This window comes from Coccomyxa subellipsoidea (assembly GCF_000258705.1).
Source record: "Coccomyxa subellipsoidea C-169, whole genome shotgun sequence".
NCBI lineage: Eukaryota > Viridiplantae > Chlorophyta > Trebouxiophyceae > Coccomyxaceae > Coccomyxa > Coccomyxa subellipsoidea.
The window spans coordinates 762546-784747 of NW_005178040.1; the positions used below are offsets into that span (position 1 = coordinate 762546).

General features: G+C 51.9%; 8 protein-coding genes across 8 annotated transcripts; 5 read left to right on the top strand and 3 right to left on the bottom strand.

Moving 5' to 3' along the window:
* Positions 1–276: 276 nt before the first annotated feature.
* COCSUDRAFT_35388 (putative alcohol dehydrogenase) lies at positions 277–2500 on the bottom strand (the record flags this gene model as incomplete). Its single annotated transcript, XM_005650255.1, has 8 exons — positions 277–310; positions 606–813; positions 1017–1170; positions 1456–1505; positions 1663–1739; positions 1929–2047; positions 2188–2288; positions 2440–2500. The coding sequence occupies 8 exons, from the start codon at positions 2498–2500 to the stop codon at positions 277–279; spliced, it is 804 nt and encodes a 267-aa protein (XP_005650312.1).
* Positions 2501–2982: 482 nt separating this feature from the next.
* On the top strand, positions 2983–4719 carry COCSUDRAFT_32370 (adenine phosphoribosyltransferase). Its single transcript, XM_005650256.1, has 5 exons — positions 2983–3251; positions 3465–3531; positions 3639–3731; positions 3839–3993; positions 4326–4719. Exons 1-5 carry the CDS (start codon positions 3141–3143, stop codon positions 4437–4439), a joined length of 540 nt encoding a protein of 179 aa, XP_005650313.1. The 5' UTR covers positions 2983–3140; the 3' UTR covers positions 4440–4719.
* Positions 4720–5540: 821 nt separating this feature from the next.
* On the top strand, positions 5541–8673 carry COCSUDRAFT_64828 (hypothetical protein; the record flags this gene model as incomplete). Its single annotated transcript, XM_005650257.1, has 6 exons — positions 5541–5769; positions 5979–6109; positions 6362–6465; positions 6632–6725; positions 6881–8150; positions 8247–8673. The coding sequence occupies 5 exons, from the start codon at positions 5541–5543 to the stop codon at positions 7046–7048; spliced, it is 726 nt and encodes a 241-aa protein (XP_005650314.1). The 3' UTR covers positions 7049–8150; positions 8247–8673.
* On the bottom strand, positions 7853–8335 carry COCSUDRAFT_83611 (hypothetical protein; the record flags this gene model as incomplete). The annotated part of the gene is made up of 2 exons (XM_005650723.1): positions 7853–8150; positions 8247–8335. The coding sequence occupies 2 exons, from the start codon at positions 8333–8335 to the stop codon at positions 7853–7855; spliced, it is 387 nt and encodes a 128-aa protein (XP_005650780.1).
* A 416-nt stretch (positions 8674–9089) lies between the features above and the next one.
* Positions 9090–11976, top strand: COCSUDRAFT_40047 (hypothetical protein; the record flags this gene model as incomplete). The annotated part of the gene is made up of 6 exons (XM_005650258.1): positions 9090–9335; positions 9561–9770; positions 9958–10132; positions 10329–10423; positions 10663–11632; positions 11804–11976. The coding sequence occupies 6 exons, from the start codon at positions 9090–9092 to the stop codon at positions 11974–11976; spliced, it is 1869 nt and encodes a 622-aa protein (XP_005650315.1).
* A 228-nt stretch (positions 11977–12204) lies between these two features.
* COCSUDRAFT_32372 (hypothetical protein) lies at positions 12205–13372 on the top strand. The gene has a single exon (XM_005650259.1). It carries the CDS (start codon positions 12226–12228, stop codon positions 12403–12405), a length of 180 nt encoding a protein of 59 aa, XP_005650316.1. The 5' UTR covers positions 12205–12225; the 3' UTR covers positions 12406–13372.
* A 387-nt stretch (positions 13373–13759) lies between these two features.
* COCSUDRAFT_27423 (glycoside hydrolase) lies at positions 13760–19677 on the bottom strand (the record flags this gene model as incomplete). Its single annotated transcript, XM_005650260.1, has 10 exons — positions 19332–19677; positions 19050–19154; positions 18763–18933; positions 18420–18583; positions 18148–18265; positions 17788–17916; positions 17503–17627; positions 15712–15967; positions 15219–15302; positions 13760–13987 (listed from the first exon to the last, which is right to left on the bottom strand). The coding sequence occupies exons 1-10, from the start codon at positions 19638–19640 to the stop codon at positions 13760–13762; spliced, it is 1689 nt and encodes a 562-aa protein (XP_005650317.1). The 5' UTR covers positions 19641–19677.
* Positions 19678–20478: 801 nt separating this feature from the next.
* COCSUDRAFT_52569 (hypothetical protein) lies at positions 20479–22111 on the top strand. The gene is made up of 4 exons (XM_005650261.1): positions 20479–20726; positions 20806–20867; positions 20952–21051; positions 21206–22111. The coding sequence occupies exons 1-4, from the start codon at positions 20620–20622 to the stop codon at positions 21411–21413; spliced, it is 477 nt and encodes a 158-aa protein (XP_005650318.1). The 5' UTR covers positions 20479–20619; the 3' UTR covers positions 21414–22111.
* Positions 22112–22202: the final 91 nt, after the last annotated feature.

Consider the following 22202-nt stretch of genomic DNA (forward strand, 5'->3'; position numbering starts at 1 on the left):
TGCACACTGCCTCCTATATGCTTGACCTCACTCGTGGTGAAGTGCAGGACCAATCCTCAAAGAACCTTGGAATGCGTCAGCTGGTGGTGCAAATCATTCAGGTGGCGAATGCTGCGCGTTGACTGCAAGCCACATCGACGGTGATGAGGGCCATGGAGTGGATCTGGAGTATTATTATGTCTCCTGGCTGCTGCAGTGCTGCAAAGCAATGTACACATAATAGCTGCCCACGGTTTCTGTTCACTGAGTGCTTGCAATGCCTAGTCTCCCCCTTCTTCACTCCAGAGAGGGATTCTTGTTGAACCAGTACCTGTGCATATGAATGATTCAGTCATTGGACAACTCAATTGACAACTCAATCGACACAGCAATTGAATATCATATCCTGCAAACGGATGCACAGTCAGGTCGATAATCATATTTCCACCATCGAATGATGCTTTTTTACACTGTTAGGCATGCAGACAGGGAAGCGGCATATTCACGTTGCTTTCAGGACCCCAAGTAGATATACCCATGGTTTTGGCACCCCATGTGAGTGTGTCCTATATCTGTATTTGCTCCTCCTAATATTTTAAGCTGGAAAGAAGCAACCACTGACTCACCCGAGGGTGGCGCCACCGTCCACAGGCAGATTGACACCGGTGATGAAGGAAGCAGCGCTGGACGCCAGAAACACTATTGCAGCAGCCACCTCATGCGGCTCACCTACACGGCCCATTGCGTGGAGAGGTGCAAACTTTGCTAGAAGGTCTGTCTTGGCCATGCCCATTGCCTTGGCATTGCCCTCCTGCGCCTCGGTATTGATCACCCCTGCACGCACATCAATAAGAGTTGTGCTCGCTGCAGCTTTTAGACATCAACATTTGCTGACAAGCTGGTGGGTGTGCAGCGTTGCACCAATATTAAGCAAGCGTCGCTGTGCTCTAAATATGTCTATGATATGGTAAAATGATCCTCGGGCCCAAAATCCACCAGCTTGCAAGGCCTGAAATAGGCTGGCGTAAAGCGCTCACCTGGCAAGATGGAGTTGATGCGCACCCCTTTGGGGGCAAACTCAAATGCAAGGTCCCTTGTGAGCTTGTCCTGGGCTGCCTTGGCAACACCATAGGCCATGTCCTCTTCCGCCGGTATTGTGGCCATGACTGAAGAGATGTTGACAACAGTACCCTGTGACCATCAAAAGACGACTCCGTTGCGCATGCACTGTTGAGTCAGCAGGGCTCTGTAATTCTTAGCCAACAGATTTCAATAGGGCTCTGTGATCCTTTGCCAACGGGTATAATGGCCAATTGTGATTTGTTTCCTTTGAGGCGGCCATTCAGCGCACAACAAGCAGAGAAAGGCATTTGGTTGAGATTATACCCATCCCTGGGTGATCTTGGGCAAATGCCTGAATGGAAGAAACCTTCGCATTCAGTACTTATGCCAAGCGGAGCTTGCGTAAGAGCTCACCTTGTTCTTGATCAGCTCCTCTTCTGCTGCCTTGATGAGTGTCAGATGACCTGCAGCGAAAGTCACATTTGCCACAGCACACATGTCCAGAACAAAAGTGGAATAATGTCCAGCAAGCTCCATGCGCATGCTTAGACACCTTGCGCAACCTAAGCATGCTCAAGGTACAGCACAAAGCGTGTGTGGAGTAATGGAAGAGCAAGGCACTTGTTACGTGAAGCTTGAAGAAAGAGATGAAGGCAGCCTCATCCATGCCATCAATCTCCCTTGTTCCATCCCCGCCACTGCGCAATATTGCTGTCTGCTGTCAATTTATATGGCATCACTCTAGTGAAAAAGGGCAAATATCTCTGCAACTATCAATCCATCAGTGTTTTTTATTGCAGTCAACTATTATTTTGGTGGTATTGTCGCTCATAAGCTTGGAATGCAATCGATGCAGCTGAACATGAGCATCGCAGATGGGTTCTCACTTATTTACCAAGATGTCCAGGCCTCCCAACTTCTCAATGGCTTCTGCTACGGCGCGTTCCAAGTCCTCCTTCTTTGTCAAATCTGCCACGATGGGCACCCCATGCTTCAGCTGTTTTGCCTGTCATGCACATCTGTAGAGAGTGAGCGTTTGGGTGTCATCCCATGGTGTGGTGCGTAAAACATGCATACAGTTTAAGATTGAGTTGGCGTCCCTCCACAGCCAAGTAAGCAGCAACAGAGTGCTCATCAGATGCTTACCACTGCGTCTAGACGCTGAAGGGTTCGGCCAAGCACAGCTACAGAGCAGCCGTTTGCATCAAATGCGCTTGCTGCTGCCTTTCCTATACCTGCAGATCCACCTGCATTGCATGGATTGAAAAATACTGGGCATGGACTGGCCACGTCATAAGAATGTGTGTTTCAGGATCGGGGGATGTGCCTCAAATTCTGGCATGTTATTGGTCCTGCTGCTGTACAACATAGTAGCCTTGATTCTGATTTTCGACATACCAGTGACCAGCACTCGCTTCCCCTTCAAATCTGGAATGATTGGCGTGGTGCCGGACGACATTGCCCGCAACCTGGGTCGTTAGCTTTGGGGGTGTTTCGAGAAAATCTGTGCGTGGGTTACTGCGGTGAAATACTGAACAAACCTTCTGAATGATATTCAATCCACAACACAAGCGATCGCTCTTAGACTTCAAGCGCAAATATTGCTGCAAGTCCAAGGAAAACGCCCATGTGCAAGTCTTCTTTCTCAACGGAGTAACTTCCGGGTTTTAAACAGTCCTGCAGCTCTTCAGAAACTTCTTTGATTATTCGAAATTCTTTCTTGCTCTGTATTTCTGCTCTGCCTTTCTGCTCTGACACGATATTGGAGATTCCTCGAACAGCTTCCACGCATGTGGAAGCTGTCATTCCATAACGCTGCGATATGATATCCACGTGGACCCTAGACGCCCCTTGATTTCCCACATGACAGAAGACCTATGATTCTCCATGAATCTTTCCTCGACCATTTGACGCAGCCTCACACTGTAGTGCGGTACAAGACACGTTCAAAGCGCATGATACGATCTTTGACGCCCTCAACGTACGCACCAAGCGTCCTTGAAAGCTTGCCTCACAGCGGCCACCATCTGATCAAACGAGAGAATATTAGCAGCCGTCAGCGAGGAAGGGCCCCTTCAAGGCAGATTTTGGCAGTCAGAATGAACGATGAGTCGCGTCAGTACATATCTGACTCTATACGAACCATTCCAGACTTCCCAAAGAAGGGCATCATGTTCCACGATGTGACGTCTTTACTGCTGGATCCAAAGGTGAGGTGGATTTACTTGATTTATGTGCAATTGAATGTTTGTCATAGTATCCTTGTTGTGGTCTGAGCATCCTTCTTGGATTCCCACAACGAGCAGATCACTAGGGCAGAGGAGATCAAGTTGGAGCCTCCATGCGCTCCAATGTCTTTAGACCTGATACAACTCTACAGTACCATTTTTGGTCAACTAAAACATGTGTCTGGTGCTTTGCAGGCCTTCCAATTGAGTATCGATGACTTTGCTGCACGATACAAAGACCACAAGATTGACGTGGTGGCAGGTGATGCCTGACATCTTGTCAAAAGAGCTGATTAGTACACAGCCAATTCCATTGCATTCTCCAAGATCTGTGCAAGGAATATGCTGATGGCGCCTTCTTTGATGCAGGCTTTGAGGCTCGGGGATTCATCTTTGGAGCTCCGCTTGCTCTCCAGCTGAAGTGCGCCTTTGTGCCGCTGAGAAAACCTGGAAAGCTGCCTGGTGTGCCTCCTTATCTAGCTTGAGCTCTGTGCCACATGCAGCAATGTGGGCTCTGCCTGACTCACACACTTGTAGCACAGATGTGATCTGTGCCGTTGGCAAAATAGGTGAGACAATTGGAGCCAGTTATCAGCTGGAGTATGGTGAAGACCGCATAGAGATGCACTTGGGGCATGTCAAGGAGGGACAGCGGGTGCTGCTGATTGATGACTTGATAGCCACCGGGGGGACCCTAGCTGCAGGAATCAAACTCATGAACCAGGTACAAGCATCCCAATATCATGCATGCCTGGGAAGTCACCATGCATCTTTGTTCGCCTGCAGTTGCATGCCAGCCTGAGACCACAGGCATGCATCATTTGCCAGAAAATTATGGATTGAGCTATTGAGCAAATTGAGAGCAAACTGTCACAGATTAGTATCGGGGTGTTGCTTCGGCAGATCTGTTGTATATGCTGTAGCGATTTTCCACCCTTTCTCCTATCTGGGCGGCCCTCTAGACATCTAAATCATCCTATATGTACATGTTGAAATTGGACAAAGATCTTGGCTGCCAGTGATGCAGGAGTTTATATTTGAGTGACTGTGCTGCAGGTGAAGGCGGAGATTGTGGAGTGTGCATGTGTCATCGAGCTGCCGGATCTCAATGGCAAAGCCAAGCTTGGCGGCCTTCCACTGTACGTGCAGGTGCAGAAAGAGGGGGACTAGTCATCAGTCCGCGGGGTGATCATATATAACTGAAGTATGAGGGTGTCATTTTTTCAAGTGCTTGCCGAGTGTGATAGGAGTGAAGGGATGGGGTGAACGTTCAGAAGTCATCATACTGTGCAGCAGACTCTATGACAGATGTCCCCAGGGGATATGGAGCACTGAGCACTACAGAGAGCGTGGCAGTTTGTAGAGCAATTTTAGTTAAAGCACTGGAATTGGGACCTTCAAGTTGGCGCAGTGCATGCGTGCTCATAAATTAAGCTACCGCTTGTTGGGCTGGGCAGATGCTATTTTTCTCATTGCATATTACCTTCCAGATGGACTGCAGTGGTGTCTGGTGACGCCATGCATAAGCGTCAGAACATGTCATATGCACGCTGCGCCCCGGTCGTCTTAAGAGCTTGCAAGCCTACCGTAGGTGAAAGCTGCGCTCTCACGTTTAAAGCTGAGCACATTCTCAATCGTTGTCTCGGGAGAGAGTAGGACGGTGGGAAGCTACGGAGCATAGGGTTAGACATATTGAAGTGCATCATGCAGAGGACGTGTTGCATTCCCTAGAGACACATAAAACTTAGCTGCATGCTCCTGATTGGGCAACTGGCATCATTCCGAAATTTTAGGTAATCCAAGGCCGCACATTTCATAATCCTTATGTCGGGGAAGCAACCAGAGCAGGATGGTCAACATCACATCGGTATTCCTGCATCATCCAATAGCTTGCAGCCTACGACACATCTGGGATCTTTCTCCAACACTTCTCGACCAAACACCGGTCGTGCACGTCGTCCAAGAATTGCACTGCCTTCCTTCTCAGTCGCCTGCAGCAATACAAGGTGCGCATTATCAATCTGACCAAAAAAATGAATTGCGAAGTATCTGAACTTCACATATTAAGCGTCTTTCAGGTGCCATGGCTTGTGAAATATCCGTCTATTCTTGTCGCCACGGGATCGATCACCTTCACTTTCCGGAGCAATCCGCATTGCCGGGTCTATGCAATCTGTCTACTGTCGTGGTGCATCAATTAACTAATTCTGCTTGCCTTATTTCTCTTGCAGAGAGGGCAAGCACATGCTTTCATACTTTCCCGTAGACTGCATGTCTGGGGCCCAGTTGCAGGCAGAACTGCTGATGAACTATCTCTCTGACAGGAGGGCGATGGACTTCGGTGGCATGGCGACAATAGCGGCAGGCGTTTTTTTGGTGTTGCCGATTATTGTATTGGCAGGCCTCGGCGTCGTTTTCATCATGAGCCTTACCACATACAACCACCCCCTGCTACCAAAAGACTCGCCCGGTTTTGCAGAGAAGGGGCAGCTCATCAGAGGTACGAAGCCAAGCGCCTTCTGACACACATGGGTTGTGTTTGCAGACTTGAAGCATGCAGCAATGAGCATACAGGGATGAGCATTAGGCCCCTGGGTTGCCTCTTGGCAGTGCCTGCCCTTGCATGAACCCCGAAAAAGATCACGGCGAGCAGCGGCAATGTGATGAAGCAAGCAACTCAACTGCTCACTGCTTTACTTTTCTCTGCAGAATCGCGTACTGCAAAAATCGAGGGTGACTTTGTGGTCTTCATAATCGGTGCTGTTGTGCACAATTGGTGGGACGTGCGTGGCTGGCTGCCGGTATTTACGGGGATGGGCACTATGCTCAAGGAGCTCACGGTACTGCCCTGCCCATTTTCACTGATCAGTTGATGATCCTTGCAAGTCCAACAGTCAGGCACCTACACTGCCTGTGCTTCATGTGACTGCCAGAGCGCTGATTGGCAGGTATCTCCTGTCAGGCGATGGCGTTGAGGGCTTATGGATTGCAGTGGAACTAGCCATAGCGTGATAAGTGTGGGGTCCCAATGTTTCACTGCCACAGCAGATCACCAAAATGGTGGATTCTCAAACTCTTTGTCCGCGACACAGGCACATCCAGAGTGCGGGTTCCTGGGTGGACATGCCTACTTTGGAAGACCAGCACTCCTTGTGCAGTACTGGCGCTCCGTTGATCACCTCAATGACTATGCCAGGCGCGCAGCATTCTCCATATCACTGCGTTGCAGCAATTGTTTTACGGCGCCCAGTTGAGACTTATTGACATGTATCGCGAGCTCTGCTGGGTTTATCCAAGGTGAAGCTGTTTTTGAGTAGTGATATCGGCAGATTTTCACGTGACTGGACAATTCTTGGCTTCAGGGCCCCTTCCAAGAAACACTTCCCTGTGTGGGTGAAGATGCGCAAGGTCATGCGCGAAAACACATCCTTTGGCATCTACCATGAGACTTACAAGGTGTGAAGGACACCCCAAATTTGTTCACCTTTCTGTACACTGCAGAGGAACGGTCTCAATCTCTTCTGATGGCGGCATCTGATGGGTCGCATTGACTCTTTAGTCAGGTGGCCGTGCAAAGGTAAATATTAGTCACAAGATTTATATGTGCGCAGGTGAGGGCTGGAGAGTATGAGACCATCTATGCAAACATGCACCCCTTCGGCCTTGGGGGAGTTGTCGGCACAGTGCCCCTCACTGGGATTTACAACACTGCACGTGGCAGAATTGGGGAGTCCAAGGGAGATGACCACCCTGCCAACCTTCCTGAGAGGGCGTACTGATCCGACTGGTCATGACAAGAGTGAGTCCAGCAATCAGCACTTGGGTAGGCCGGCAGGCGTTGGCGATTATCAGATGGTTGTGACAGAGCTTAGGACAAGCGTGACTGCGTACGTTGTGCTGTGCAAATACCTGTGACATTGGGGAACACTTGGGGTCAGGCGCCTCGAGGGGTGAGAAGCTATAAGCCTAGGTGCACTAATTAGAGAAGGGCCTGGCCTAGTGTGTTTCTGGGAGGACTCTGTGCCAATCCTCGGGGACTGCGAATTGGAATTCTTGCAAGCTGGCTTCCGTGCCGTGTGGTAGCACTGGTGAATCTGTACAGTACTGGTGCTTCTAGTCTTACATGCTAACTGTGTACACATGTTGAATATGTTGTAGATGCTGTAGTGTACGACTTCTGACGTCTTTAATGAATCGCTTTCAAAGTCTTTGATGAGGGCACAATATTAGGACGGCAATGATCATCGTGAAAATTGGGACATTCTGTCCTCGAATTGATCATTCTAGATCTATTTGATTGGGAATGGAGATGCGGTGTCTGCCAGATCTTTGACTACAGACTTTAAGCATGCACAGGCCATTAGTGGGTTCCAAGTTCGAATTTGGGGATGCCTTGCTATACTGCTGTATTTCAATCGACTTGCGCGCTCGAGCTCCTGGACTTGCCAGGCAGATCCTTGGGAAACAACTGTGAAATTCAGCAAGTACTTGCAGTGTCAGCAGAACGTAACTGTCAGTCCTGGCTGTAAGCAAAGCAATCCAGTCTCTCAAGTTCTGTACCAATTCAGTCTCTCAAAAGCGATCTAGTCCATCAATTCCCCGATCAAGAAGTCATCAATGATGTCAAACACTCGCGGCGGATGCTGGGGGCCATGGAATCCCTCTGTGGCATCACCACCTGCATTCTTCAAAATAGCCAATCCACCGGGATGCTCCTCCACATAGCTGCTCACATCATACACCTTCCCCTTCACCACAATCCAGCAGTCCTTCTGAGAGTTGTGGGCGGCCACTTCAGCCTTGGTGCACTTCGCCAGCTGCTTCTTCTGTGTCTGCAGCAGCAAGTCGTCACTCCCACCAGAGTCTCTGCTTCTCAAGTACCTGCAGCACAGGGATCTGACATGAATTCGTGACATACCAGGACTCCAGACGTTGGAGACAGAAAATCGACTTCATGTTGAATCCCTTGGAACTTACCAGTACAGCAGGGCAAGGACAATGGCCAGAATGGTAAGGGCAGAAGCACTGCTACCAGAGGCAATGTTGGTGAAGGCATTGGCACCCATAATAACCCTGGAAGCTGCCAGAGACTCAAGATCAAAGAACTCTTGTTTGCATGAGGATCCAGTGAGGCCTTATGCAGCTATCAACGAGATGCAAAATCACCAGAATAAAAATGTTGCATACTTTCTACCGCATGCAATACATTTCACTTAATCTGCCGCAGAAAGTGGCATCATGGAAGTAACGATGCGAAGGACAGAGAGCTTTGAAGCGAGTTGCTGATCTCAAACGGTTGGACGATATCTGACGTTCGTCTCAGACCGTCTATGATCGTATTTAGTTGGCATTTGGGCAGAAAACAGTCTTTCTTTCTTCTGAAAACTGAGAAGGAATGTTCGATGTGTTGAGAGGGAAGGCAGAATACACAAGAACACTTTCAAGCTTCCAGAACCGCCATATGGCAGGTTAACTCGTAACCGGTGAGGTGATCTCGGAACGGCAACTCCGACACGACAAGCGTCTCCCCAATCCGGGATCTAAAGCTTCAATTCATAGCAATTTAGCATCGCTTTGGAACTAAGGATGTCCTAATATTGACTGACTTTCTCTTGGTGCGTTCACAGCTTGGCTCTATCTCGTTTGTATATGTGTCTCCTGGTCTGAGAAGAGATCAAGCAAGGACAGCTGCAAATTCGACGCGTTGCTGAGTAGTGAGGGACACGTAGAAGGAAAACTTCTGTGCCTAGGGCGCAGCTGAAGCCCTTGCAGCCTTGGACGCTGTGACTGAGTGGGCAGCTGCAAAGCAAGAATTTACAAATGCTCATGGGGCCTGAGCCGTTGACCCAGCCAACCCGCCTCTTTGTTGGCGGGATCCCCCAAGATGTCACCCAAGAGCAGATCGCCCAGCGGTTCAAGTCTTTCGGCACAGTGCAGAGTGTCGACCTGGCACCTGAGAAGGAAGGGTCTGTCACTGCCGGGCCCTTAGTGAGATCTTGCCGGGGATTTGCTTATGTGCAGCTCACTCCCAAGGATGCCGCAGCCCTTCATCGCTGCATCAGCATGGTGCGCACATCATAATTTGCATGATCTCTGCATGCATGCTCTTGTCCACGTCTCTGGAACGTCCGGCGGTGGATACAGCACCACAATTGTGTGATACTGCCGAAGCATGCACCAGGCCATAGCAAGCCCAGACAGAATGCCGATATTGTTTCTGTGTGTGCGTGCACGTTTAATATGAGTAAAAATTGAAGACTTCAAACTGATGGTGTACTGTGACTTCTGCAGTACAATGGGTGCAAGTGGATGGGTGGTGTCCTGCGAGTGGAGCCCGCAAAGCCGGATTACAAAGCTAAGTTTGCAGCGGAGGAGGCTGACGACTTGTGCCTTGAGCTGGAGGGGCAAATTGCACCAGAGCAGCCAGACAGTGCAATGCCGGATCAGCCGAGCTCTGGGGAAATTCCACCCCTCACTATCCCCAGAAGAGATGGCAAAAAGGTGACGACTGTCGTAGACAGCACCTTGCTCCGCTTCAGGCTGCTTCTTGCAAGTGCTGGACCATACCAGTGCCCACGAGTTTATACTCGGCCAGAAACTTTTAAAGGGCATTATTCTCTTTTGGACCCAGAAGACCAGAAGAGGACTTTCAAGCAGATGGCTGATGGTGTGAGGGAATGTGCTGCAGACCATGAAGACGCAGCCGAACCGGGTGAAGACATACTTCCCGCCAGTGAAGCAGCCTAGGGCTGATGACCTGGCATGGGGCCCTGTGGAGGCGCCACCTGGCGCCCTGACTCAGCAGCGAGTCAATGCTCTGCTGACCCGCTTCCCCTCATCCGCCAGGATTGCACAGGCGCAAGGTGACCCCCTGCCTATATCTCAGCCAAGCACAACATGGCTCTTGCTTGCTCAATGCCTCACTCAAAATGCTGCAAAATTGTGATAAGACCAACTGGGCGCATGTCCCGTCAGCTGTTGCTGAGATTTGAATATGGAATTATCTGTTATGTGGCTGGCTCAATGCGTGTCTTGACATGGGCGGCTATTTGTGTTCAGCTGCTGTACCGAATGGCGTTGCACAAGGCACCACTAAGCGGCAGGAGGCACCAGAGAAGGCTAAGGCGGCTGCATCCGAGGAGCAAATGAGTCAGGTGAGGCTTGGATACATCATTGCCTGATCTCCTTTTGACTTAACACCATACATTTACCTGTACTTTGGCCTGCTGCCGTTGATGCAGCCAGCTAGTCAGAAATGGTTCAAGGTATGCTCGTCAGCTGGCAGACTCAAATTTCGCTGCCATCCCTAGGCGAGCGTGTTACGAATGGCGTATAGAATGCTCTCCAACAAGGAGGCTGCAAATCTTGAAGCTGCCATTCCCTGACTGACCAGGCAGCTGAGGAGGATGAGGTCATGCGTGAGAATTCTAGCGAGTCTGAGGAGTTGGGGGCCGTGGACTTCATGGACTCTGACGTGGAGGGGCCGGCAGCTGCAGCTGTGCAGGACTCGCGCTTTGACAGCTCTGACGAGGATGATGACTCAGCGCCGGCTGCGCACGGCAGGCACGCAGTAGCTCTTATTCAGCCCTCTGACAAGATGAAGGCCAGTGGCGTTGCTGGGAATAGCAAGGTGCAGAGCAAAAGCGTGACAGGACCCATGGTTGTGGAGCAATCCACAGAGGGGACTGGGCCATTGGCCGATGGGGAGCACCAGCAGGTTGAGGTCAAGGCAGCAGCAAGCCGCATCGACAGCAGTGATGACGAGGAGGGCGGGGCCGCTGCATTAGAGCCTGCAGGATCTCTGAAGCCAGCTGGCATGCTTGGGTTGTCCCAGGAAGAAAACATGATCAGTGCGGCAGATGACAGCGAGACAGATGAGAGCGAGTCAGATGGCGGCTTGCAGAGTGCAAGTGGTGACAGTGACATTGCGAGCAGCAGCAATGATGAGGGGGGTAGCAAAGGGAATGACATGTCAGAAGATGAGAATGCTGGACCTGCTGGAGGAGATGTTCATGCTGGAGGCCAAATCCAAGCGCTGTCAGATGAAGTGGGAGCAGTGGAAGAGCAGCAGGGTGATCGTGACATTGACAGTGAGGGAGAGGACACAGATGACGGGGATGCACAGGAGCATGGGAGTGAGACAGATGAGGCTGAGACGAGCTCTGAGCACTTGCAAGAGCCTGGCGCTGGCATGGAGAGAGTTGCTGCAGAGGTTGGCATGGGCCCAGAGCTGCCTGCTCCTGATGCAGAGACCAACAGCGACTTAGAGGAAGCCGTCACTCCTTGTGATGTGGAAGGAGCATCACATGGTCAAAGGAGTGGAGACATGAGGGCCCAGCAAGGCAAGGAAGCCTTCCTTGCAGGTTGGTTGTTGCTCCCGGTTCATCCATACAAAAGCTTCACGGCGCAGCCTTGCATGCCTTTACCCACTTTGGCTTGCGAAGGCTCTTATCCCTCTCCATTGGTCCTTCGAAGCTTTGATATCCTGGCATCAAATAATATCTGAGCCACTGAAAGCTGGCCAATGGTTGCAGGGCTGGCAGGGGTGCTGCCCCAGGGAGCAGCTTTTTGCAGATTGGTGGGAGGCAATGAGGTGGAGGCAGCATGGCGAGCAACGAGAGACTCTCTGGTGGCCGACTACAAGAGCAAGCGGCGCACAGCTCTCAAGCAGCTGCCCACAAAGAAGCGCGGCCGCTTCCATGCTTGATCATGCTCTGGCTGTGCATGTCAGGATGGATCTCATGGTATCAGTTTTCTATTGATGTCATGTCATATATTAAGTAAAGCTCGGGGAAATGTTATGCAAGGGCGTCAAATCAGCACCAATGCAGGTCCGCTTCTCAGGCTGTCAAAGCTTGTGCGCCCATGCATATTGGGGGGTGCAAAGTGTCTTGGATGATTGCATCTAGCTGGTAGTCATTGGTCAAGACCATATGAGTGATTATTGATTACATTGATGGACTTCGAAGGAATTCCCATTGGAAATACGATATTAGCAAGCAATGTAATAGCTGTGCAAAAGAATTCGCAATCCCATCTTGACCATCCTTGCCATGGCATGGCTCTGCCAATACAGACAATTGTCTCCCGCTCATCCCCACAGGAAACTCCCAAACATGCATCCTTGATCTCTTGACCCATAGAGCATAGTGTGATGACCTTCCACCTCATGAGGTCCCTGCTATGTGTTAGCATCACATGATTAGGTCACATACCGCGCTCGCCGTTGTTGCATGATGTACAGGGTTGTCTTTAGACACAGTACCTTGTTTGTCAAGGTCTTAACTAGCTAGGACTCGCAATAAAGAAGTAGTCCATATCATTGGACATGTTCCCGCAAATCGGTCTGGAAATACACAACCGCCTGACAGCAGACAAAATCATCAGAATGGGAAAAGAATTAGGCTCTCGACAGCAGGAGCCATAAAAAACAGGCAGCTGGTGCAAAGCGGTGCATTCCTCATGCATTGGGTAAGAATTGACTGCAATGTCAAGCAGACTCAATCTATAGGGTCTAGGTTGCCTGCTGAATATGAGAAGAGCTACCAGCATCGGAGCTGCGTTTGCATAGCCTTACTATTTCACACACTGACTAAAATACCCAGGACCAAGCATGCATGCATTGTCAGCTGCAAGTGCTCCTTGGACAATTATTTCAGAGCCTGATGGCCCCAAGCAGCCCACCCGTGTTTGTGAGATGCTAGGTTGCCCGATGCCCGATCGCGGCCTGATTCGGGCCATGAGGCCACGTGTACACATAGATCAGTCTACGGGCAAGAAACTGAGAGACCGCCAGATACCACCCCAAGGGGAACCACTGAATGTGTCATGGCTTGAACAGAGTCACCCTGCCGCAGACAGCTGCAGCAAGGTGTGCAGAATGCGGTCAGCCACATCGGAGGGCTGGGTACTTCAATGGCAGACAAGTGAAGGCTGTCTGCTGAAAGTGAGAGCATCTATCTGATGTCCTCAGAACGGACCCTGATTCCCACTGTGCCTCATTGGTGCTGCCAGGGAGGGGGCGTCTGTCTGCCTTGCATCTCTGCAACGTAGTTCTGCGCAGGCACCATCTCGCCCTTCTCATTTGCCACAAACATGCTGCTGCGGCCGCGCGAGACCGGCGGGCCGCCTGAACCCCTGCGCCATTAGTACACAGGTGATCAGAGACGTGCACCGATCAAGAGCCGCTTGCATGAGCACCTCAAGAGCTCAACGACTGAAGAGTGCAGTCATTGCTAACACCGCTGCTCCCAGTTGAAGATGAGGCTCAGCTTAATATCTTCCAAAGCGAGAACAGGCAGATAATGTGGCGAGTTGAATCGGTGGGGTTTCCAGCACCACACGCGTGGAAGAGGTTGCGCCCTCAAAACTTGTGAGGGAATAAGCGACTCCTTGCACCTGATGCGGGACACAGCCAATTCCAAATGGCTACAATACGCACCAAGGGCAAGCATAACCTCCAATACTCCCAGGCACAATTTTTAGATCAGTCATGAATGAAGCACAGCCATGAGTGACATGCACATAAATATCTCGGTTCCAGGTGCGCACTTGCGGGTGATGGGCTGAAGGCCGGTGGATGTGCGGGCGGTTGGGGAGGGTCCGCGGGCGCGGTTGTTGCGCATGCGGTGCATGAAGCGCGTCCAGGTGGCCTGGTAGGACGGCTTGAGCATCTCGGGCGTCAGCCGCAGGAACGTGAACGAGCGCATCATCGGCAGCTCCGCCTGCGGCAGGTCCGGACGCGCCGGGCCCCTGCGCGCGACGCATCACCCCTCGATATGTCAGAATCAGGGGGATCTATATCTAACCTTACATATTCCACCTAACGAAATATAATACTGTCGCTAATTGAGGTCGGAGAGAGTAAAACTAGGTCGGGATCAAAAAATTAATTCTTTTTATTGCCACTTCAAGTCGGAGAGGGAGAAACATCTGGTATACAAAGGTCGAGACGATCCCTTCCGCCAGTTTTACTAGGGAAAAATGACTGAAAATTTGATAAAATTGAAGGTCGCAACCCGCAGAGAAGTTTATAGTTTCCTTTCTGGGATCGGCCAGATTCGTTCTTCTTAAATAAGAATTAGCAACAGTACGGTAGATCCCCATGTCAGCATGCATGCTCAGCCTCTCGCAAGATCTTGTAGAACCTGAAGCCTTCCCGCAAAGGAGTGCACCTTGCCCGATGCGTTTACCTGGGTCAGAAATCTCACAGAGAGTCACAGTAAGCCAGGAGAATCCATTGGACACGGTGCACTCAATCCATCACCTCTTACTCTCTGAACCACTGCCACGAGTCCTTGCATTCCCAGCGCCCTTCTCTTAAATAAGCTTTTCCTGTGTCGTCTGCTTTGCTGGATAGATCTGTGTCGGGAAAAGCTGAAGAAACACACCTGGAGGTGCGGCCCTTGCTGAGGAGGTCGGGCGCAGAGGAGGAGCCGAGGCCGGAGCCGGTGAGTGTGTCTGTGCTGCTGCCCGACCCCGTCAGCGAGCTGGCCGATGGCCCCCGGTACATTGCCTGCTTCATGTCCTCCTCCTGATGCACACGACCAATATTTACCCTCAGCATTGATTTTTGCATGCGCAACAGTAGTGAGAGTCGGTATTATTGCACCCTGGGTACCATGCTCTGCAATCTCGCTATCTCTCTGTTTCTCTGCTCATAACGGTGGGTGCGAGAAAGCACAATGAGGTGCCACAAAATGTGGTTACAGGGAAATTCCATGCTTAAGTCTGTCATTCTGAGCTCATAAATTTTCAGGGTGAGGTCATGGCAGGTCAAGCCATCAAGGTATTAGTGATGGTTACAATGCGTGCCAGCACTTGCAACCTCACCCTAATGACTGCTGAACTCAGAACCACACACTACAAAAGCCATGCTGGTGCTCAAGGGCGCACCTGCAGCGGGGGCGCCCAGGCCTGTGTGTTGTACACGATGCGCTCCAGCGCGACAGCGTCCACGTGGCCGGGGGAGAAGCAGGGCAGCGCATTCTCGCCGCCCAGCGACACTCCCGCCGCAGCCGCCGCCTCCCTCACCTGCGCCAACGCCAAATATCATCAGCACGCTTGCACGATGAACGCTTTCCAACATGTTTTGAGGCATGCAATTGCTCAAAATGATGCTCGCGCATGATGCACAATATCCTGGACGGCATTCTGCAATGCACTGCTTGGCAGGACGTCAGGTAGACAAACAACGGGTGTGCAGCAGCGCATAGCAGCAACGCCTCCCAGAAATTTGTGCATCTGTTAGCAACCTGCTGCCAGACAAATATTGACCCAAAACTCAGAAACCTCTTCTTACAGATCAGCTGCTGTGTTTGCCCAGAACCCACAAACAAGCAGTGACTTCATAGAGGTGCTGCAATTTGGGAATCCCTTCAAGCAATCACATCCCTCAAATAACAGAAGCACTTAACTGAGTAGAGCATAACTATAGTCTCACCTGGCGCAAAAGGCCCTCGGGCCCGCAGAGGGCCACGGGCGGGTGCTGCGCGTCGCACATCTCGACGCAGGTCAGCGTGAGTGCGGCGCCGTGCTCCGCGCAGATTTCCACGAGCGCGTTGTAGCCGTCGCGGTTGGCTGTGTTGTAGTAGCCGGCCGTCAGCTCCGCGGCGTGGCTGCGCGTGCGGTACCACCAGTGGATGCCCGCGATCTTCAGGCTCACCTCCACCGGTAGCCCTGCCGGCCGCTCGGGCGCCCTCAGCTGCCTGCGCGCACAGAGACAGGGGGTCAGACCTTATGATGACGGAAATTTAGACATCTCCTGAGGTGCTGCATCCCTCAAAGATGTTCCATGCCTGCAGGTATGATGAATGATAGGGAGTGAAGGATCTTCCAAGAGGAATCAGCATTCCATGACCTTCAACATGTCTACAGGCAGAAAAAGTTTGCATCACATGCTGCTACCCATTGCCGGAAGAGCCAAGCCTGGCACATTTCTTGCAATGGTGCCATTTCTGGTGGTGCAGGCACAAAGTGTGAGAGTGGCGCTCCAGGCTCTGTACTCTGTGCAGGCAAGCAAATAACCAGAATGCGAGGTTCCTCACCTGCGCTCGCCGTCCTCTGAGCGTGTGGAGGGCGGCAGCGGCTGGTCCCTGTCTGCAGCGCCAGCAATGAGCGATGCCGAGCTCTTGGACGGCCGCCGCAAGCTGGGCGGTTGCTGCCACGTCCCACCGCCTGTCAACCACATAGCAACATCTGCACAATATTGCCTCTCGTTTTACCAGGCAAGAGACCAAACGTATATCACCTCGAAGCATGACTGCAAATTAAAAAAAATGCACCCAGAGGGTACAAATGCTCGATAAAGCAGCCACCTGGCCACCTGGAATACTGCGGGCTTGCACAGTGGCACACTCATCAGATGTATGGGACCTACCTGCTGGGCTTGTCTGCTGAGGAGACGGCCTGGCTGAAGGCTGCGCTGAGCCAAGATCTTGCTGCTGGCCTGCCAGGCTCTCCAACATCTCCACGCTCTCCACCCGCCTCTGCCCAGATCCCTGCACCCCCACCAAGCCAGCAAATATAGCCACCGCCATTCTCCGCATTTCTATCAACATCAGATGCTTCACACTGTCCACCTTCCCATCCGCAAGCCTGCCTGCAGCGCGTATGCAGCACAAAAGGCAGCGCGGCAAGGTGCTCACGTCTGCTGAGTCAGCTGTGGAGTCTGCTGACATGGCAGAGACGTTGGAGGTGGACCGCTCCATCATCTGCCTGCTGAGTTCACCCGTGCTGAAGGCAAGCGCGCCCCGATCGTTGTCTGTGGGCGACTCTGATGCCGCGGCGCTGTCCGTCGACATGCCTGGTGTGCTGAGGACCGCAGGAGATGACGGCGCCTGTGCCCACGCAGTATAGACTTAGCATCTCTCATTGCGGCCTGCTCCACTCCAGTCTCAACAGACTTATTCTGATTAAAACTCTTTTCCTGTCCCATCTCAGGAGTTCACTTTTAACCAGATTGGATGGCATGTAGCAGGCTGCCCAACCTAGAGATTAATTTGGCTCCTTGAGGTCCAGTGCAACGCAAGAAAACCAGGTAGATGACATGGCCACACAGAGCAAGGGGAAGCCAAGCAAGCTCCCCGGCAGGGCCGCCTGGCGAGCAAGGGGATGGGTGCAAGGTACCTGCAGGCCGCCGGGGGTGCCGTAGGCGGGCCCCACGTTCACGATGGACTGCGCAGAGTTGTTGTGGTTGGTGATGGTGCAGCGGCGGGGGTGCAGCGTGTGGAACACGGAGGTTGCCACCTTGACGAGGCGCTCGCCGTGCGCCAGCAGTGCCCCCGAGTACCAGGCCAGGAAGAAGGCGCCGTAAGGCGTGTCCCAGCTGCCGCCCATGCCCCGGAAAAACCCAGTCTCCTGCACGAAATTGCACATGTACTGCTGTCAGAACCTGCCTGATTTCATACCTCTGGACCCTAAAAAATCAATCAATAGAAAATTAGCCATTGCACACTCAGCACCCTGACAAGCAATGCAGGTGGTAGGAGGAATATACTGTAGCAAAGAAGAGGGTCACCTCTGGCGTAGAGGTGTACGTGCCGGCATCATGCGGCCCTGTGTAGCCCCACTCTGGGTGACCCGCTTCATGCGCAGCCGAAGCCAGCGAGGCCAGCGCTCTCCTGTCGTAGCACTGGAACTCCCCGATCTGCATACAGACCCCTTATCAGTCTCTCAACCTGCCCTTCCTTTGCCCATGCGTCCCAAACCTCCTCCATGCAGCGATGCTCTTGTGGCGATTTGCACAACACAGCACATGTGCACCCCTCACACTGGACCCATCGCTCAACCCTGCCAGTGCTCACACTATGCCATCTTGCAGTCCCGCGGACTGGAGTACAACAAGCATGCAGCAAAAAATGTGGCAGAGGGTACACACCCCTGGGAACCGCCATCCATTGGCCTCAACATAGGAAGGGTAGCGCAGCTCGCCACATGCACCGGTGCCCACCACGATCTCCTCAATGGTGCTCCCCACATCGTCAAAGAAGGCCTCCCTGCATGTAGCAGAGCCTCTTGTCATGCCCACCCCAACTTCCATTCGCCTTTCGAGGGGCCCTTCTAGAACAGTACATGCACTGAATAAGCATGGTCAGCTCAGCATACTAATGGGGCCAGAGAAACGAGCTAGCTATGAGGTTGGCGTCGCACCTGAAGGCATGCATGAAGTCGCCATAGCACTCGACTGGCGAGCGGCCGCAGAGAACGCGCGGGGCCTCGTCAGCAAATATGGACACATACTCCTTGTTGCGGCTGCCGAGCTTTGCCTCGCGCGGCCGGTCTGTGAAGAAGATGTCCGGGTCCTGATCTCCAGCCTGCAGCATCAGGTCAGTGTCAATACCCATTAGACACAACTGGGAGGAACCTTCCACCATCACCTGATATTCTGCGATGCACTCTGATTGTGCAATCCTGATTTTGAGCTGGCAAAGCATCGGTGATATGGGCAGGCTGATGCCCAGCAGTGACAATATGTGTTGCTATTGCAGCGCACCTTCAGCACCCATTTAGGTAGGGGCACTTGGGCGGAGTCCCCCACATTGCCGCCGCATGCATGGAAGCTCATGACCGCTTGCACCTTGAGGCCCAGGCTCTTGATGAGCTCGATGACCTGCCTGTAGCCGCTCCAGTCATACCGTCCGGGTTGCCTCTCTACCGCCCCCCACTGCATGCACATGGGCCCTTAGCCAATTGCCACGAATACTCAATTCCAGTCGTCACGTGCACCACAAAACGTTTTGAGGCAGTGCAACATCCATGGGGCAGAACAGGGGCACCCACCCAAACATCGATGGCCATTCCATGGACGCCGGACGCTTTGAGGCCCGCCAGAGCAGAGGTGAACCACTTTGATGCTGTATAGCGGAAGGCGCCATCAGAAGTCACCTGCCACCAGCGCAAGCTGTCACCCTAATGTGCTGGGGACTCTTGCTCTCGCATAATGGATCCAAAGAACTGTGGTCACTCTAGCAACGATAAATTATCCAAGACGGTTGGCGCCCCTTAAGGAAATTAAAGCCAGGTGAGTGCCAGCTGCAGTGTCTGAGAAGAGCGTCTGATCACCGTGTCCAAAGGAAGCATCACGAATACTGGAACCCCATTAGGTGGCTCGGGATCTGCTGCTGATTCTCCATTCTGTGGCTGACTGGTGGAAGCTGTTGCTGTTTGTCGGGCTGCTGCTGCATCCTTTGGCCCAGCAGCAAGGGCAGGGTCTTCGCTCTGGCTCTGAACAGCTTCTGCAGGCGCGTCAATATGCGCCGCCTTCCCGTTCATCATTAGTTTCCTATCGATGTCTTCCTTGGACGGCACAAGGCAGTGACTTGCGTGTTCTTGCACACGGTGAAACTTCGTGCCTTCCACCACTCCCAACATGGGGGAGCTGCTTGACGAGCTGCCGGTAACCTTATCCGATGTCAAAAGACTCTGCAAAAGCATGCCATCTGTATCAACCTTAGAAATTAGGGACATCCATATTGCTGAGTAGCAATTGTATTGCTCAACCCCAAGGCGCCAGTGATGGGGCACAGGAATTTCGCCACCCATGCTACATTGTTTGAACACACTCAGAATCGTCTACAACCACCTGTCACGACAAAAGACTGGCCAGCACATAAGTTCGGATTGCTTGCTAGTCTGATCGCGGACAAGTAACTTCCCCGTCCCTCGCAATATTGACCCAAGAGCTGAAAGCATATGGAAATAGGCTATCGAGATATGACAGAGAACGCATCGCACCTTTGGACGACAAAAATTGACGTGCTCGGGCTGGCGACAAGGAGTAGGGACAGGTCTTTCAGGGCGACAAGTGAAGCGAAGCGGCGTCATGCCCTTCAAAAGCAGGAGCACACGCAACCATATCCCTCCAGACCTATCGTAGATCTCTGCACAAAAAATTTCTTTTTCTGCAAACACTGCTGGTCTGGCCCTTGAAAGATTTGCTTTCGTACCCTTCCACAACTCTCCTGATTGGCCTGCTAATGATTCGAGGTCCCGAAGAGATTGGCAAAGGTCTCGTGACACTACAGAAACTATATTACCACCAAAAACATCTCCACCAGCAAGATACAAGCCTAAAGCTGGACCAGCCTTCTTGCAGCAACCAGTATTCAGGGTTTCCAGAACCCCACAAACCCCTTAAATATTTGCTCAGAGGGGGCGGTAACATTTGGCAACACAGCGCACTGGAAGCACGATGGAATGCTTTTGAGAAGGCTAAATCGTCCTCAGTAGAAAGCAAAGGTTCTCTGGGACTTCACTGGCTTCATCTTGGTGCCAAAGCACCTAGGAAAATATCACATGAAATCTGATCCATCTTGAGATACAGTTGGTTTATTCTGCTCTGGCAGCAAAAATGAATGGCATGAAAGCTTTATCGAGCCTGATTGTTCTCTCAGGATGTTTGCTGCCCATGAACACTGCAATTACTGCTGAACAGGTATCCGAATGTGTCAACCTTGGGTAAGTGAGGTCCTCGTCTTCCTGATGTGATCAGCTTTTTGGTCTCTCACGTAGGGAATAATTCGCATATGCCCTGCAGGTTCACAGGTCTCCAGCCATGCTCAGCGTGCGACACACTACAATCATACGTGGAAGACCCAGGTGTGCAGCGCGCCCGGACGTGTACTGAACCTCACCTGTCCTGAAATGGTCAACACAATGATCTAAACTGTGCAGTCGTTGCAGAGCTTGTGGAAGAGTGCCAGAGATGTTGCACTCCTGAGTCTGGCGCTGACTCTGGCAAATTCTTGAGCGCAGTCCTTGAGGTTTGCAGGCACCGGCTAAGGTGCTGCGCACAACCATACCAATAACCTGTGCTTGTGCCAAGTCCTTGTGTAGCAGAGTTTCCTTGCTAATGATCGGGGTGCAGTGCTTCATATTGAGCCGGAGACTGCATGACAGCGTGTTTCAGCAATTATGAAGGCATGCTGGGTGTGCAGGGAGTTTCCCACTGTGGAGCACTTTGTTAAGGACAAGGCGGAGGAGATTGAGGGATTGGAGGTCCGGTACCGCTTTGGCTCCTCGCCAAGACTGATCCTCGTTGGCGAGAATGGAAAGAAGGAGACTCTGAGAATAGACAAGTGGAAGACTGAGCTGATTGAGGAGTTTCTCAATGACAAGCTTCCTGCCAATACTGCTGACGACTGATCCATCAATGTATATGTGAACGCTCAAGAAGCTCGTGGTGTCAATCCAGCTAGTGTGATCGAGCAGTGACTGCCGACAGAACATGGCAAACAGTATTTTGCTGATTCCGGAAGCCTTCTCAAGAGCGGCAGCTGGCATTGGGGGAGCAGGAGCTGGCATTGGGTGCTAGAACACAGCTGTGTACAGGGAAGTTGATTTTCCCGGATATCTTTGCCAATGTCTGATAGTGGCTTTGAGGCTGACTCAGGAGTTCGGAGGCAGGACTGACTTGGACTGAAGCTTTTCAACGGTCAGGCTGTATCATTGTGACAAGCTCAACTGCAGTGTCAGCCCCAGGGTAAGTATGCTAGCGGTCAAGATTACTATCTCAAAATTACTCAGTTAGTCACTAAGTTACGGTAATGGCTGGGCTGCCTCCATCGCCAATGGTTTTCATCCTGGATCATCCTGGATCATGATGAAGGTCACAATGATGGACGGTCCATCAGTCTGATTTGCATGACTTCTAGATGATCTTGCACTCACCTTGAGAACTCCCATTGGAAGACCATGGCGCGTCATTGGATAGTCATGGTCACCGATTTGCCAAATTGCAGTGGACAGTACGCCGCAACTTGCGCTCAGTGGCTCATAAGAGTGCATACTGCGTACACTGTAATTTATAGTCTGTAGTCCTTGTACACTGTAACCTTCAGTCTGTAAGTCTGGGCAGCCCTGCGAACGCGCCTGCAGACTGGCTGGCCAGCTGTTACAGCCTGTACAGACATATGGAAACAGCCTGGATTGCCT